Source organism: Mustela putorius, unplaced genomic scaffold, assembly GCF_011764305.1.
Source record: "Mustela putorius furo isolate JIRA1106 unplaced genomic scaffold, ASM1176430v1.1 tig00537227_pilon_pilon_pilon, whole genome shotgun sequence".
Classification (NCBI taxonomy): Eukaryota; Metazoa; Chordata; class Mammalia; order Carnivora; family Mustelidae; genus Mustela; species Mustela putorius.
Window position 1 is genome coordinate 5,643,009 of NW_025422368.1, and position 17,610 is coordinate 5,660,618.

The 17,610-nt window shown below is 52.0% G+C and overlaps 1 protein-coding gene across 1 annotated transcript in view; it reads left to right on the plus strand.

Moving 5' to 3' along the window:
* Positions 1–8,915: 8,915 nt before the first annotated feature.
* FAIM2 (Fas apoptotic inhibitory molecule 2) overlaps positions 8,916–17,610 on the plus strand; it is a 33,743-nt gene continuing 25,048 nt past the window's right edge. The window contains exons 1-5 of the mRNA XM_004778846.2: positions 8,916–9,215; positions 12,741–12,936; positions 15,613–15,713; positions 16,172–16,236; positions 16,637–16,690. Coding sequence (XP_004778903.1) covers positions 9,201–9,215; positions 12,741–12,936; positions 15,613–15,713; positions 16,172–16,236; positions 16,637–16,690 — 431 coding nt within the window. The 5' untranslated portion in view covers positions 8,916–9,200. The remainder of the gene's footprint in view (positions 9,216–12,740; positions 12,937–15,612; positions 15,714–16,171; positions 16,237–16,636; positions 16,691–17,610) is intronic.

Genomic DNA, 17,610 nt, shown 5'->3' on the forward strand with positions numbered 1-17,610 from the left:
AAAATAAGGATTTTTATTTATATATTCGACACAGATCACAAGTGGGCAGAGAGGCAGGCAAGGGGGAGCGGGGAGAAGGCTCCCTGCTGAGCAGAGAGCTGGATTCGGGACTACGATCCAGGACCCTGGGATCATGACCTGAGCCGAAGGCAGAGGCTTAACCCACTGAGCCACCCAGGTGCCCCAGAAGGAAAGATTAAAAAAAAAAAAAAAATCCCATGATCATCATCTCGATAGATGTATTTGACAAAATTCAGCATCTTTTCATGATAAAAACTCTCAACAAACTAGGAATGGAAGGAAATTATCTCAACATAATAAAGGGAAGATATGAAAATCTCATCACTATGGGGTGTCTGGCTGGCTCACTGGGTTAAAGCTTCTGCCTTTGGCTCAGATCATGGTTCCAGGGTTCTGGAATTGAGCCCCGCATCGGGCTCTCTGCTCAGCAGGAAGTCTGTTTCCCCTCCTCTCTCTGCTTGCCTCTCTGCTTATTTGTGATCTCTGTCTGTCAAATAAATAAAATCTTTATAAAAAAAAAGAAAGAAAGAAAATCTCATACTAATATCATAATCAATGTTGAAACACTGAAAGCTTTTCCTCCAAGATCAGGAATAAGGCAAGGATGCCCAGTCTCCCTGCTTCTATTTAACATGGTACTGGAAGTTTTGGCTAGAACAATTAGCAAGAAAAAGGAATAAAAGTCATCCACACCAAGGGAGAAGCAAAATCATCAGCTTGCAAATGACACGATCTCATAGACAGAAAACCCCCAAAGACCAAAAAAAAAAAAAAAACCTCTGTCAGAACTAAGAAATGAATTCAGTAAAGTTATGAGATACAAAATCAACATACAAACCAGTTGCTTTTCTATACACTAATAATAAAGTGTCTGAAAAGGAAAGTAAGAAGGCAATCTCATTTACAATAACATCAAAAAGAAGACAATGTTTCCAAATAAAGTTAATTTAGGAAGCGAAATGGTCTCAAAGAGATATGTAGACTCTGGGGTCCATTGTGGCGTTGTTCATAATAGCCAAGATGGAGAGACAAGGTCAATGTCCACAAACAGAGGAGTGGATGAAGAAGATGTGGCATGTATGTCGTGGACTAGTACTCAGCCTTCAAAAAGGAGGAAATCCTGCCATTTGCAACATGGACGAAACTTGCAGACATTACATCGTGAGAAATAAGCCAGCTGTTAAAGGAGCAATGCTGCACGATTCCAGTTTTATGAGGTCTCTAAAGTAGTCAGACTCATAGAAACAGAGTCAAATGCTGGTTGCGGGGGGCTGAGGTGAGGAGGAAATAGAGGGCTGTTGTTTAATGAGTATAAAGTTTCAGTTAAGCAAGATGAATAAGTTCTAGAGATTTGCTGCACACCATCATGCCTATAGTGAACAATATTGTATTGTGGGCTTAAAAACGTTAAGTGGATACATTTCTTGTTAAATGTTCTTATCAAAATAAAACATTTATTTAAAAAAAAAAAAAAAGAATTCAAAGGCATTGACCGGGTCAGTTTGCTGTCAATTCTGGCTTCAGTCTGAGATGGAGGGGCACAGCCCGTTTCCCTTGTTTTCTTTCCTGGGCTCCCTGCAGTCCTTTTGGGACCCCTAGTGTGGCCAAGCCCTTGCCTGGCCCAGTTAACAGGCCGGGGGTGTGGGAGGTGGTGGTGTGGGGAACCCACGCATGGCTGGCCAGCCTCTGCCATGGCCTCTTTGGTAAGATGAAACCCTCTGTTTGTTCACATCCTGGTCTCTTTCCAGAAAAAGTCTGCAGATCTGTCTCATGCCGGTGACTGTCAACTGTTCTGGGGGAACGCTCTTTTTTTTTGAACATGAGGCTGATCAGACACTTGTAACAGGGCCTGAGACACGTCGCAGACCTCACTGTCACAAGTGCTGCGGAGAACAGGCTTCACAGCCTCAGCCGCACAGACACCACTGAAATATTTACAAGGCTCCTGGCTCATGAAATGGAGCTTTCTGCCGAGGAGCCAGGGAAGGGACAAAGTACGTGTGGACTATCCCGCTCCGGGTGGGAGGGTGGTTTGCTTTCATCCTGGAGGACTCATGGCTCTGTGAAGCAGCAGCCATTAACCCCATATAACTGGTGAGGCCACTGAGCACGGCAAGCCTGCATGGTGGTTGAGAGCCCGGCTTTAGGGTCTGCCTGCTGACCGGCAGCTATGGGAGACCTTGGGCAAGTCACATAAGGTCCCGAGTCTCCATTTCCTCGGCTGTCAGAGGAAGACGCTAAGGGGACCTCCCCCTGTTTTCAGGACTGAAAGGAACAGTGCACAAATGTTACCTATTCCTGTCATTGCCCTGCTTCCCTGCTGCTCTCTCCTCCTCCTGGAACCACCCTTTCATGTTATTCCTCTGGGGGTGGTTTGCTTCTGCCAGGGGACTCTTGGAAGCTGATGCTTGCCCTAAGAAATGAATTTCTAATGGTGGAACCCTGAGTCTTGGCCAAGGTAGAGGATGACGCAGGGGGTCCGTCAAGCCCCACCTCTTAGAGGGTTGCCTCCTGTACTTGTGAATATAAGTGCCTTGCCTGAATCAACTTCCGTCCTTACCCTGGGCTAAACCATGTTGGGATTAAGGACAACATTTGTGCCTCCTGTTTTCCTTCCTCCTAGCCTTGATTTGTGTGCCATTCTGGTCCCCCGAAGGGCCGCCCTTCCTATCTCGCCACCACTTTCTCTTTCTGTGGAATCCTATTCTCTTCTCCCAGATGCAGTTCAAAAAGCCACCTCCCCAAAATCCTTTCTGATCCCCTAACCAAATATAACCTCTCTCCTTTCTCTGAACCTCCCCAAGTACATCAATCATGTATGACTTAGTCTGAAGAATCTTTTCGGGGAATAAACCCCTCCATGCTACACCCGACACTCTAGAATGTTATGGTTCTTTGTCGTTTGCAATACAGGCTGGTGCTTGTCCTAAGCTTCTGAACAATGATGAGGGTAGTGCTGATTCAACAGCCATCGGGGCATTACGCCGTAAGTTCCTTGAGAATGTGGATGGCTGTTCCACATCTTTGTCTCCTAGTACCCGGCACAGAGCTGGCACACTAATAAGTTCTCCAAAATGGGCTCAACAAGGGCTCTCATCTGTGGGGCCTCTCATGTCAGGCACCGTGCTAAGCTCTTCCTAAGTGAGCGCATCGAACCCTCCCAATCACCCTTTGAGACAGGTGCTTCTAGCCCCCACTGAAAAGCAAGCCCCACAGGGAAGGGATTTGTGTCTTTTGTGTTAGTTGCTGGAGATGTGGTAGGCCCTCAATGAATATTGGCTGAATGGGTGAATTAATTAGTGAATATCCATTTACAAATGAGGAAACTAAGCTTGGAGAGATTTCATGACTTGCCTAAGTGGTAAGGTCAGAATCTACACCCACACAGACCTAATTCCAAAACCTATCTTATCATGGAGCTCGGGACCAGGTGGAGGAGGAGGAGTCAGGGCTGGAAGGATGGAGAGACGCAGTCCTACCTTTAAGGAGCTTTCCATTCGGTGGAGAAGCAGAAATGCTCATATAGAAATCACACAGCTCAACACTGGATCCTAACAGAACGCATGACCATGCCAGGAATCAGCAAAAGCCCAGGGGTTGGGAGGCGGGGAGGAGAGGGACAGGAATGTGGTTTCACATCTGTAAGCAATCCCTGCGTCTGGGAAGAAGGGTGATTCAGGGTGCTGATGCTTGCAAAAGGTTTCTTGTCCCTGTGCTTTGGGACCATATCTGGGGAGGCAGTGTGTCATGGGGAAGGGGGTCGTGGGGCAGGAATGCAAACCCCAGCACAGGGGAGTGGTACAATCAGGCTACAGCTGGCCATGATAGGAGGGCCACTTCTTTGCTGCTGGGCTGCTGGAGGGGGAGGTAGGAAGGGCCTGTAGGGATAGCAGTAAGAAGGGCAGGGGGCCAGGGCCTTGCAGGACAATGAGAGGCTTTGAAATTTGGTGTGGGCGTGGTTGAGGGGGGCTGGGGGGGACAGCCACAGCTGAGTCTCGGTAAAACCAGGAGGGCGGTTCAGCTCTTCCAGCACCCTGAGATACCTGTCTGTTGTGAGTGACCTGGGCTCTAGCCCCTGCCTCTGCCTTTCCCCCTCACTGGTCTCAAATGCCCTCCTGCCTCCCCCACCCCTCAGGTTCTCTCCATCCTTGAGGGGTCAGGGGCTACTGCAGGTTTGGAGAGACATACTTATGGGTGAGGATCTGGGAAGAAGTGCCTGGATAGTTCTGCTTTTGTCCATGTGAGAACCACCCCCCAAGTCCCCCTACACCCCAAATAAGTGTTGTCACTGAAACACTCTTGACGTGATGGCCCCAGAGCTGGGGTGAGGTGCACTCCTCTCATCTTGGCTTGGCCCCCAACATGTCATGTAACTTGAAGTTAGTCACACACCCTCTTTGGCCCTTTGCTGCTATGGCTGTGAAAAGAGAAGCCTCGCCTCTGTCCACACCTTCACACCCACCCCTGCACTTGCTGCAGAGCTGGCCGGTGAGCAGAGCAGAGCAGAGCAGAGCGAGGGTGGGGGTGGGCTGCGCTGCCCACCATTGCTGGCCTGAAAGGAGGGGGGAGGAGGAAACACAGAGGCCCACACCTTCCCCTGCCCTGAGAGGCAGTCCTGACAACACTGCCTGGGGATCTTTTTTTTTTTTTTTTGGTAATTATTCTTTTAATGTTATATTAGTCACCATAGTCTCTCCCTCTCACCTCATCGGAAACAGTGAGGGGGTTTTGGAGAGAGGGAAGAACTTCCTTCCGACTCCCCACCACCACCTCCTGGTGCTGCTCTGGGCCAGCTCTCCCCTCTTCTCTCCTTGGCCTCACTGTGCCGCAAGGCAAGGCGCTGTTCTACCAATGACGGAGGAGTCCCAAACCCCCAAACCCAGACTGGTCGCACCTGCCGCACTGCTCAGCTTGATGGGGCCCGGAGTTGGGCTCCGGGGCAGGAAGGGATGAGGCATTCCCCTAGGATGTGATGCAGGTACCCCCTGAGCTCTGTAAGCCCTGCCTGAACCTCTCTTCTGGGCACCAGGAGCCTCTAGCTAACTGCTTCCAGGACATGTCTACCTACGTGTCCCATGGGCACCACAAACTCAACCACCCCACCCAAACACATCAGCTCCTTCCTTCCTTTTATCAAAGCACCACTCTCCCAGGGACTCAGCCTCCAAGCCCCATCTCTTCTGACCCTCCTTCTCCCTTTATCCCACATCCAGCTGCTTCCCAGGTCTGGGCTCCAGGCTGTCACGAGAGCTCACAGAGTCTGCAAGCACCTTTCTGCACCTCAGTCTTGCCCCGCTCCAGGCCCTCCCCACGTTACTCCCAGGCTGATCCTTCTGCCCTTCTTGCTGAAGAAAATGCTTTAATGACAAAAATTGCTACAGCACTTTGGTCCTTCTAAAGCATGCTTTTTTTTTTTTTAAAGCATGATTTTTGAACCTGCTATTCCCCTGCTCAAAAACCCTTGAAAGTTCTCTCCACCTCCACTTCTCATGTTAACAGAATAAAGCCCATTCCCTGGGCTAGGGATTCAGAGATGTGATCCCAGTAAGCTCCCAACTCCCCTGGAGAACCCCTCCCTATCCCTGGCTCCCCTCAGGCACCTCTTGAGGGGAGGGACTGCCCATGCCTGCTCCCACCCCAGCATGGCACAGGGCTGAGCTCTGAATGGACCTTTCCTCTTTGAAGAAAGCCTGCATGTCTGAACCCTCTTTGAACCACTAAAGCTTCTACCGCAGTGTCACAGTCACACAGAGAGAGGTAGGCATGACACACGTGATGAATGAATGCCAGTGGAACTGAGCTGCCTTCTGAGGGTGGAAATTAATTATTTCATTAAACATTTGTGGGGACGCCTGGGTGGTTCAGTCGGTTAAGCCTCTGCCTTTGGCTGAGGCCATGATCCCAGGGTCTTGGAATGGAGTCCCGCATCGGGCTCCTTGCCTTGCAGGGAGACTGCTTCTCTCTCTGCCTCTGCCTGCCACTCTGTCTGCTTATGTGTGATCTCTCTCTCTCTCTCTGACAAATAAATAAATAATCTTTAAAAAAATAATAATTTGTGGAGCACCTGGATGTCTCAGTTGGTTAAGCGTCTTCCTTCGGCTCAGGTCATGATCTCAGGGTCCTGGGATCGAGCCCCGCATTGGGCTAACTGCTCTGCGGGGAGCCTGCTTCTCACTCTCCCTCTGCCTGCTGCTCCTGCTTGTACTCTTTCTCTCTCTGTCAAATAAATAAAACAATAAAATCTTTAAATAACATTTGTGGAACCCTTAAGGCTCATGCTAGCTGCTGACACTGAGTTAATCAGGTTCTGGGTACGCGTGGAGAGCTCTCTCTCTATCATGACTTAATCCCCTGTATAATTTTAGGAAGTCCCTATGATCACTATCTCTCATTTCAAAAATGGGGAAACTGAGGCTCTGAGAGCAGGACTGACTTGTCCAGAGTCATACAGTTTTCAAGTCGAGAAGCTGGGAAGGGAGACCCAGGCTGCCTGACTCGGGAGTCTGAGTTCATGACATCACACCCTACCGTCTCTAGGAGCCAGCGGAGTGTGAAACATACATTCCAAACTCCAGGCATTGGCCAAAGACCATGAAATGGGGACATATCAATGATGTCAAGATAATAGAGTCCAACATCTGAGAGCCATCACAGCACAGACAATGTCAAAATGCCTGAGGAATATAGGGATTTTGTATATTGTTGTACTTCGCTCATCCGAACATTTATAGACTCCTGGCACATCCATGCCAGCTAGTATTTCAACTCATCGGCATAGACCAACCCATCAAAGCCCCTCCTTTCATATAGCAGACATTCTAGTAGAAAGAGAGAGAGAGAAAGCAAAAATCTAAACAAAAGGTATGTGTCAGAGGTGACAATTGCCAAGGAAGGAAAAATAAAGCTGGGTCAGGGAAGAGACTGTCCAATGAGCTGGGTGGGGGTGTGTTGGAGCACTGCTACTAATACAGGAGCAGGAAGACCTCCGCAACAAGTTAATGTGTGAGCAGCGCCGAAGAGTAGGTGAGGAAGTGAGCCATGCAGTAATCTGTAGGTATTCCAGGCAGAGGATAGTAGAGCAAGTGCAAAGGCCCTGAGCTGACAGCCTGCTTAGCCCACAGGAACAGCCTAGAGGCCTGTGTGGCAGGAATGGAGTAAATGGGGCAAGGGGAGCACGTGAGATTCACAAATAAATTCAGGCCTACCTAAATTCAGTCTCTGCGTAACACCATATGTCTGGGTAATAGTCACGGTGAGGATTTATTGAGCTCATTCCGCATGCCTAGCACAGTAGTACTCAGTCCTACTGATGGGAAAACTGCTAGACAGGATCTCTTAGGATGTACCAGGGAGACAGACAAAGAAACTCCACAGTGCCATGTGCCAGTGCTATGAGACTAGAGGAGAAAACATCTAACCTGGATCAGGGGCAAAGGGGGCTTCCTGGAGGAGGGGGTGCTTGAGCTGTCAAACAGGAGAAGAAAACCACTGCAGAACACATGTTCACATGTTTGGAGAGGGGAAGCGTAGGCCATTTAGCCCTTGGGCCACAGTGGTGTCGGGGTTGGGGTGGGGGCTTATGAGGACAGTTTGCAGGAGGAAGGGTTTGGGAAAGGGGCTGGGGAGGACAGTGAGGGGACAGTGGGGATGATGGAGAGGGCCTCGGGGTTTCGAGGGCTGAGAGAGCCTCTAAACAGGAAGGCCTAGGCTTAAGTAAGCATGCGGGCAGTTGGTAGCTATGGGGTGGGGCACAAAGAGTGAGCAGAGTTGGAATCAAGATTTAGTAATCAACCTGCCCACCTAGGGACCTGTTTTCTCGCCATCATTAAGTGGGTCTAGCTAGGAGGTGACAGAGAAGCAGGAGGTCAGCGGCCACCCCTGCATCAGGTTTGGTTTCCCATCCCATCCAATAAGGTTCCGATCCTTCTAGGCAGATCTCTGAGTCCTCACTCTGGGGCAGCCCAAGACACTCCCGTAGGAGATTTCTCAGTTAATAATAACTCACATACTGACAGCACTCGGTGGCCTTCAGTGTCCTTCTCCTGCCATACCTTATGTGTCTTACGGTCCATCTGGGACAGACAGAGTGCCTCCTTTCCATAGGAGATGCTGCAGCTCAGAAACATTAAGGCCTTGCCAGAGTCACAAGGCCAGTGGGTGATTAAATTGGGAATCCAGCCCAGCTCTGGAGCTTGCGAACTCCACAGTGACGCTGCAGCAGCTTTAGAAAACAGAGCCTGGTGATGGCTGATTCCCAGAGAAGAGAAGCCTGGGAAAGCGGATGGGCCAGGCTCCTGAGTGGGAGGAAGATGGGGGTGATGGAGGCGGAGAATGGAGGCAGAAAGGGAGCAGTTTGGGGGTAGGGATGAAGGTTGGAGAGGCTTTGAGACAGAACTAGATGTCTTTCTGGAAAGGCCTGGTCCAATGGTCTAGCAGGGTTGAAAAAAACAGCAGCTGCATCCTCCTACACCAGGCCTCAGTGACAAGGTGGGGAGAAGCCCATTGCTCCCATTTCACAGGAAGGAACATGGAGGCAAGAGAGATGCCCACATGGCTTGCCCAAAGGCCCCTAGGAACTTAGGGCCCAGGGGCCCTGTTAGAAGCCAGGGAAGGTAGACAAGCCGTGGGAGACTTTCCCACTCTGCGGTGGATGATGAAACAGAGGAGAAGGAAGGTGGAGATGGACAGAGAAATCTGGGGCTGCATCCAGAGGCGGGGAGGGGGGAGGCTGAGGCTTGGAGAGAGCCTGTCAGCCCCAGAGATGGTGGAGGGATAAGGCCCCGACACCCAGCTCCGGTTCCAGGCAGGCAGCATCAGCTGGTAGGGTGTCACGGAGCCCGAGCCTCCTCCCTCCCCGCGGACCCATCCACTTGGGCGGCTCCGCAGCGCGCGCTCCCTCGTCCCGGGACGAGGGGACCGGACGGAGGGGACGGGGGAGGGGAAGGTGCGCCGCCTCCTCCCGCTGGGCTTGTAAATCCGCAGCGGCCTCCGCAGCAACCTCCCAGCCCGCCCCCGGCCCCCTCCCCCTCCCGCGCTGGAATGGTACGTTCCGGTCCGCCTGGCCCGGCTGCAGTGGATGTTGCTAGAACCCACGCGGAGGAGGGAAGAGACGCAGGCAGGCTGCGGTGACCCAAGCGGCCGCCCCTGCCTCAGGGACCCCTTCCCGGAGACACGGCACCATGACCCAAGGAAAGGTATCGGCATCTCCCCCACCTGCACCACCCTCCATCCTCGGGCTTCCAGTTCCCTGTCATCCCGAGCGAACTCTCTGGATCACTCGAGCATCCGCCCCTGGCGCTTGTGCGAAGGTCCTCTGTGGTCCTTGTTCAAGTCAGAGGACCTAAAGGCCCATTTCAAAGAATGGGTTAGGGCTTCTTCCTGCCCAACAGGCCCACCTCCCCTGCCTTCCACCCCCCACCTCCATATCCCCCTCCCCCGTGCGCTTTGGCATCTTAGGACCCTTCACAGGTGCCTTGGTTCCCTTAAGGAATCAGCCTGGGTGTCCGCGGTGTGGTGGGGGGAGTGGTGGAGGGCACCTGGGTTAATGCCCGAGGGGTCATGCCTACCCTGCCCGATCCCCTGCTCCAATCCCAATTCTGATCGCGCTCCGCTCATCTTTCACACCCCTACAGAGACACCCCCCCCCCCAAATCCCTGTCATGAGTCCCCCTCTGGACACAGCCCTTGTGTTTGGGCCAGAGAGGCATTTACCATGACAATCCTGCCTCAGGATGCTGATTTTTGGTTTTGTTTTTGCTAGGCATGGGACAAGATGGGACCAGATGAAACGTCTCTTTTTCCCCATTTTTAGGTTTGAAATGGAGGGGAGGGGCTGGGGCAGAGACTTGGCTGGCCTAGTACAGTTACATAACGTCAACAGCCTGTGGAATTATACAACAGCCAGGACCTGGGGCAAAGGGGGAGGGTCCTCTGGCCCTCTGTTTTGGGGGTGCTAAGGATTGGGCAGAGGAAACAGAAGAGGACCCTCCCCTACACTCCCCCTTCTTCTCACCAAGATGAGCTTCAGAGCCAATGACATCCTTCCCTGGGCTCTCAGACCCTCCTCTCTCTGTTTTTGATCTCATGAGACCTCCAAATGATGTCATTGGGTGATAGATACCACCTCCTGCCACTGGGCAGACCTCTCTTGGGAATGCCGGGTGTGTGTGTGTGTGTGTGTGTTTAGGGGGCAGGGCCCTGGAGGCTCTGGAGCTGATCAGCAGGGTGGGGGCTGGTGAGCAGCACCTGTTCTGGACAGGGCTGAAATCAGAGGTGATAACCCATTTCCTGGATCTGGGCTCCAAGGACTTGGTTCGGTGGGCTGAACTGGATTTTCCTGGATGTGACCCTTCTGGTCTGGGTGATGAAGGGGGATGGGGAGTGGGAGGGCCCCTGGGTGAGCCAGGGCCCCAATCCCACAGGCCTGGGCTCTGCAAGGCCCTTCCCTAGGGGGGGAAATGAAGAGCTGGTGAAAATGAAGAACTTCACCCCCCAGTCCTCCCTCCTCCTCCCCTCCCCCCGCTGATTCCCCCCACCTACTCACAGGCTTTCTGGGGGTGAAAAGGACCCTCCAGTTCAGGGGTCCTTGGGGCTGTGTGCAGGCAGAGATCTTCTGGTGCTCAGTCACCTCTGGGCTGCCTTAGTCAGAAGCATCCTGCGAAGAATGAACTCTGCAGCCTTGCTCTAGGGCCCTTCAGGCTTAACACATTCTTTCTGCAGCCAGACCTGACTCCTATTCATTTTCTCTCTCTTTTTTTAAAGATCTTATTTATTTATTTATTTATTTATTTGACACAGAGAGAGATCAAAAGTAAGCAGAGAGGCAGGCAGAGAGAGAGGGGAAGCAGGTTCCCCACTGAGCAGAGAGCCCGATGTGGGGCTTGATCCCAGGACCCCGAGATCATGACCTGAGCCAAAGGCAGAGGCTTTAACTCACTGAGCCACCCAGGCGCCCTCCCATTCATTTTCTGAGTTTGAATCTTTTTGGTGTTGGTTCAGTTTTCATACCGCCCCTCCCCCACAGTCTTCCCTCTGGTCGGCCTTTAGGCCCTCCCAGCTCACATCCTCTCACCAAAGCTTAAGTGGACACTCTGGGGCAGCGAGCAGAGCTGAGTGTAAATAGACTTAAGTTTCCAACCTGTCATGGAACATTTCCCACTGGGCCTCAGTTTCCTCATCTTTAAGATGAAGGAAGGGGCGGAACTAGGTGACTTCTCAGGTCCGTTCTAGCAGTGACACCCTGTGATTCTGTTCTGGTTTGGGAGAGAGGCTAAGATTCCAATACACAAGGCCAAAACAGGATCCTTTACCAGGAACCTCTTGCCCTTCCTCCAGTCCCCCCAACCCCTCTCCCTGCTCGCCCATTCCCACTTTCCTAGTGTCATCTCCAGCCTGACCGAAGGAGACCAGTCCCAATGGAGGGTGCTTGGGCTCTGCAGCCCAGTGGTCTATGTGTCGGTCTGTGACTTTGGACAAGTCATTCTTCCCCTCTGAGCCTCAGTTCCCCCATTTTAAAACCGGGCTCAGAATACAACTAGCAAAAGGTAACAGGGAGATTAAGGAAAAGAAATTTTCACTTCATAATATTCTTGAGTACCTACTCTGTGCCAGGCCCTTCCCTGGACCACAGGGAGACAATGGAACCATTCCGATCCATTCTCTGCCCCAGGGATAATGACCGCCAAGGGTGGGCTCTCCTAAGAATGTCTCCTTCCAAAGTTTTTATTCCAGCTTCGGTGTTTGCCCCAGACCAACCCTGGCTTTCCTGAAGCCCAGTTGAACCATCTATAGAAAAAGGGAGAGCCTTTCCCCCCACCCCAGCATTATTGGGGTGGAGGGAAATAAAAATTGACAAATTGACAAATAAAAATTCTACATATTTAAGGTACACAACTAGATATTTTGATATACATATGTACTGTGAAATGATCACCACAATCAAGCTAGTTAACCTGTCACTTCACATAGTTACCTTTCTTTGTGTGTGAGGAGAACTCTTAAGATCCAGCCTCTCAGCAAATTTCAAATCTACAGTTCAGTATTGTTAACTATAATCACCGTACTGTACATTAGATCTCCAGAACATATTCATCCTGCACAATGGAAACTTTGCGCCCTTTGACCGACATCTTCCCATTCCCCGTGCCCCCCCCAACCCCCACCCCCTGGCAACCACCATTCTCCTCTGTGCTTCTTTGAGTCTGGCTACTTTTGATTCCCAATATAACCGATATCACGCAGTTTTTGTCCTTCTATGTCTGACTTATTTCACTTAGTGTAACCATCCTCCAGAGTCACCTATGTGGTTGCAAATGAAGGATTTCTTTCTTTCTTTTCTTTTTTTAAAAGAAGATTTTATTTATTTATTTGACAGACAGAGATCACAAGTAGGCAGAGAAGCAGACGTGGGGGTGGGGAGCAGGCTCCCCACCGAGCAGAAAGCCCCATGTGGGGCTCGATTCCAGGACCCTGGGATCATGACCCAAGCTGAAGGCAGAGGCCCAACCCACTGAGCCACCCAGGCGCCCCGATTTCTTTCTTTTCTTAAGGCTGAATAACATTTCCTATCCCGCATAAAATAGGGAGATTCTCATCTGTGCCCCCAACCTTCCTAGTGCAGGTGAGAAAGTACCAGAAATTAGGGTTTGTGAGAAGGACTTGGAAGACTCCCTTTCCTTGGTGACTGTCTGTGACTGTCTCTCCTTGCCTCTACTCCACAGATCTCCGTGGCTAACAAAGCCCCCGGGACAGAGGGGCAGCAGCAGGCCAGTGGGGAGAAGAAGGAAACTCCAGCAGTGCCCTCGGCCCCGCCCTCCTATGAGGAGGCCACCTCTGGGGAGGGGCTGAAGGCAGGGGCCTTCCCCCCGGCCCCATCAGCCGTGCCTCTCCATCCCAGCTGGGCCTATGTGGACCCTAGTAAGTCTCTCAGCTCCTGGAGGCAGGAGCATTAAGGGGAGTGTTGGGACCAGATGAGAAACCTGGGTAGGAGGAAGTTGCCTGTAAATAGATGCATTGTGTGGTTGTTATATGAGGCTCTGTTGTCAGAGGCTTGGGATTTGGAGGGCTCTTCCAAAGGTAGGTCAAGGAGGACTCCATGGAAAGGGAGAGACACAGTGTCTGCAGTCACAGTACTCTTGGATGGGGAAGAAGGGATTTTTTTTCGAGTCACCAAGCTAGGGCAAATAAAGGGATCGGAGTGGAGGGGGAGGGAAGAATCAGGGGCTGTTCTAGAAAGCATCTCCTCAAAGAACAGGGTGTATAAAGAGGGCAGGGAGAGTGCCGTGGCTGGCTCCCTGTGAGTGTAGGTGTGGTGTGTTTCCATGTGGGCTAACCTGAAACCTTAGTGGGGACATGTTCCCATGAAGACCCCAGGACTGTTGTGGGCCAGGGATCTGAGGTTCACTTTACCCTCACTTTCCTTGTCTCTCGTCCCTTTTCCAAGTCCTTGCTGGGGATAGGAGGACACGATGTGAGGGAGGTGTGTGGATGTCAGCCTCTGTGCCTCTCATGGCCAGGCATAATTCGTAGGCAGGCTGACCCAGGCCAATTCCAGCTCTCTGCAGACCAAGAATCACAGCCAGTGGGAGCCCCTCTGTCAAGATGAGCAGACTGTGGGAGCTTTGCCTCAGGGCTGGGAACATACAGTTCCCCACAAGCTATAAGAAAGGACCCCCTTCAAGCTTTCCTCAGCTCCTATGGCCTCCCTCAGCAGCTCCTCAAACTACCCTTCACCCCCATCTTATCAACTCCCACCCTCTCCAGCAGATTCTAGAAGGAACCTCAAGAATAACACCTCAGACAGAGCCTCTACTCACCAGCAGTGGCCACCATGGTCCACACCCCTTACCACAAATCCCTCGGCTCAGAGCTAAGCAGCCCTACACCTGCTGTGACCTGTTGGAAGGCCAATGAAAGTCTGGTGTTTGTGGGAACCTTCTCACTGCCCCAGATACCCACAGGACTGCTTTCTTTCTCCTCTTCTCCCACTCTGTGTCCTGACCATTCAGGCTTTGGCAGGGGCTGTAGACAGAATGTGAAAGAGAAGTGCAACATTAAAGGGTGAGAGCCTCCAGGCCCCAGGTTTGTAGTGGGTTTCCCCTCTCTCCCCCTTCCTCAGTTTCCATTTCCGGGTTGCAGAGATTAGCTGCCTTAAGTAATGTTTTCCAGGGAACTGCTGGGGCAGGAAGGGACCTCATTTTAGTCCACATGTGACAAACATTTAAGTGTGTGCCAAGCACTGTGTCCAGCCCCCATTAAATTTCCAGGGATGCATCTCTTTGCAAGACTTGCCCTTGCAGACCTGACTCCATAGACAAGTATGCAGTGACAGAGGCCTGGGCAGCTGACCTAACCCACCCGGCAGTCAGAGAAGGCTGCCTTGACAAAGGGATATCCGCACTGAGTCCTGAAGGATTACATGAGTTAGCCTGGTGAAGAGACAGGGAAATGAGTGTTCAGGCTGGGAGGTGATGATTTGCAGAGGTCCAGAGGCAAGAAAGCACATGGCTGGAAAAATAGAGTCAGCTGGAGAAACGTGTAGGAGGGAGGAATGTGCACCAGGGCTGAGGGCTCAGGGGAGGCTGTGGAGGCTTTGTTAAGGATCTTGAACTTGAGTAAAAGGCAGTGGGGAGCCATCAAAGAGCTTGATGCAGGCTTGGCTTTGAAAGACCAAAACTGATGTTTTTGCTCTGGAGAGTGAGATCATGGAGAAATGGCAGGAAGAGAATGGGAACTGAAATGACAGAGGACGAATACAGAGCCTAGTCTTAGGAGTGGCCCAGCTGAGGGGTGGAAAGGAGAGGGCAGCAGAGTCCCTACCAGGCACAGAGCCATAGGCTTTCACTTTCATCTAGTTTGGTCCCCACGAGGTGAGTATCACTGACCCTAGCAGAGAGAAGACTCAGAGATGGCTGGTGACTTGCTCAAGGTCACACAGCTAGTCAGCCTTAGAGGAAGGATCTGCATGTTGGTCTTTCTGACTGTGGATCCCATGCTCTTCCCCAGGCCTGATACCTAGGCTCTGGGTTCTGGGAGCAGCCCCCAAACTTCATTTCCATCCATACCCTCCTTGCCCTGGCTTTCCTTCCCTCTCTGGTCTTCCCCCTGCCTTGCTTCCAGGCTGGGGTACCAGCAGGTCCTTCCTCCCCAGCTAGTCCCCAGTTCTTACCCCAAGGACCTTAGAGCAAGCTGGGTAGGACCTTTGACCCTGGGATGTGCTAGGTGACTCCCTCTCTGGTTCTCAGCCTCAAGGGGAGAACAGCCAGCAGGTTCAGGGAAAACAAATGGGGGACGTAAAGGGTGGTTATTTGTTTGCCCGGGCTTGGCCCCAGAGAGCTCCAACCAGCGTGTAGGAAGTGGAGAGGAGATGACAGTTTATTCTCGGGACTCAGACAGGAGAAGCAGGTGGGGAGAGTGATCTGGGGATGGGATGGGTTTGGGTGAGATGTTTGAGAACGGGGCTAGAGAGAAAGGCATGCCCAGTCCTGAGAGCCACTTTGACAAAAGTCAACTCTGGACAGGTGGCCACTAGGAGCAGCATTTAAATGATTTAAATGTCTGGGAGCCCTCATGGCCCTCCCCATGTCCATCCAGGCAGCTCTAGTTATGAGAACGGTTTCCCCGCTGGAGACCATGAGCTCTTCACCACCTTCAGCTGGGATGACCAGAAAGTTCGACGAGTCTTCATCAGAAAGGTAACCACCTCTCCCAACTCTCAAGGACTTGGGGTTAGGTGGGGAGAGTCCCTTGGGAAGGCCCTGGTCCATCCTTCTGTCTGAAGATTCGTACAGAGGCTCCCCCTCTCCCCCTCTCCAATGACCCCAGCTGGCAGTACCTACTGGGAAGCATGTCCCTAGGTTTCAGCCTACTTCCTCCTGCTGTGCCTAACCCAGTGTCTCATCCTCTTTCTAAATACTTGGGACCTCTCGTCCTGTAGGGGTGGGCTCTGGAGCATCTTTGCTCTTTTTATACCTTGTCCTTAGTCCATTCTAGTGACCCCCAAGAAGGAGAGTGGAGGGTATGGGATGCAGGTCTAGAGAGGAGACTGAGTCACTGGGAAGCTGGGGTCCCCCTGAGCCTCAGTGGGGGGCCAAGTCTCCGTGGCCACAAATGGGGCTCTCCAAAGCTGAACAGAACTCCCTCCTACCCCTAGGTCTATACAATCTTGCTGATCCAGCTGCTGGTGACCTTGGGTGTCGTGGCTCTTTTTACCTTCTGGTGAGTTGGTGGCATGGACCTGGCACTTTCCAGGGACAGCCGTGGTGAGGCTAGATGGCTCTGGGAATGTTTGGCTAAGTGATTTGGCTAAGCAGATGGCCTCATGCTGGGAAGGAACTTCAGTGAGTGCCCACAAGGAGTCCTCGACTCAGGGGCAGGGGGTGGAGAGGACCTGGTGGTTTCTGGGCCATCAGGTGTCCACAAGGCAGTCATCCTCACAGATCTTCCAGCCCCACAACCTGGTACCTCCCCACCCCAGCCCAGGACTGTGGTGGGGCTCCCTGTGCCCCACAGGGGTACCTTCCTCCTTTCTCCTCACCAGTCCTGGGAGCCCTGGAGGGTGGATGCAGAGATGGAGCTAGAGGGCACTTTCTGATTCTCCCCTCTCCTTTCTTTGCAGTGACCCTGTTAAGGACTATGTCCAGGCCAACCCAGGATGGTACTGGGCATCCTAGTGAGTATACCCTAGGCCTCCAGGCCCCTTCTCAGAGAACCCTCAGTGGCACAAGGTGGGAAATCTCCCCTGACAGAAGCCAGGCCCATGGCTCCTCCCCACCCTAAAGGGAGACTGTCCTCACAAGAGCATGGCCAGAAGGGCCCTTCTGGTGTTTAGATCTGAGGTGGAGGGAAGAAGCAGACTGAGGTTCTGGTGCTTGCACAAAGAAGGGAGGGTGGGGCTGGGGCCCCAGCTGGAGAGACCCAGACCTTGGCCTTGAGGGGAAGGGGGCCTGGAACACCTTGGCCCACACTAATGATGATGTTGCTACTCTAATTAATGTTGTTATTAATGCCTATGAATTGTTCATCGTAATAGGTACCACTTACGGAGTGCCTAATAAGGGTTGGGCGTTGTTCTGTGTGCTGGATGTACAGTATTGCGTTCGATCCTCGAGTCAATTGGGAAGGGTTACTTCAGAAAACTAAAGGTTCAGAGAGGTTGAGTAATTTGCCCAAGGTCACACAGCTAGTCAGTGGTGGATTGGGGATTCAAATCCTAGGGTTCAGGTTGAGGCCTGTGCTCTTCATCACTCTGCTTGGCAGGTTCCCTTCCTCTCGAGCCACTCAGCTCCTGCTTGTCCTCTGGAGCGTGGCAGGTAACTTAAGAGAAGAAGTTTGATGGGGTAGCTGATTCCTGACCCTCTTATCTGGGCAATTAGGGGTCATTCTGGATAATTCTAGGCCAAAACTACCCTGGGCTCAAAGCAGAACTGCTCTCACCTAAGTCTTGTTCAGCCTATGGTCCATTTGGTAAATAAGGTACGAGACTGGCAGAGGACTGGAAGGTGCCATGTAAGGGAATCTGAGACACCTCAGAGAGCCATGAAGGCTTATTGGGCGGAAGTTCTGGATGTCTGGTGAGGAGCTTGCACCCTC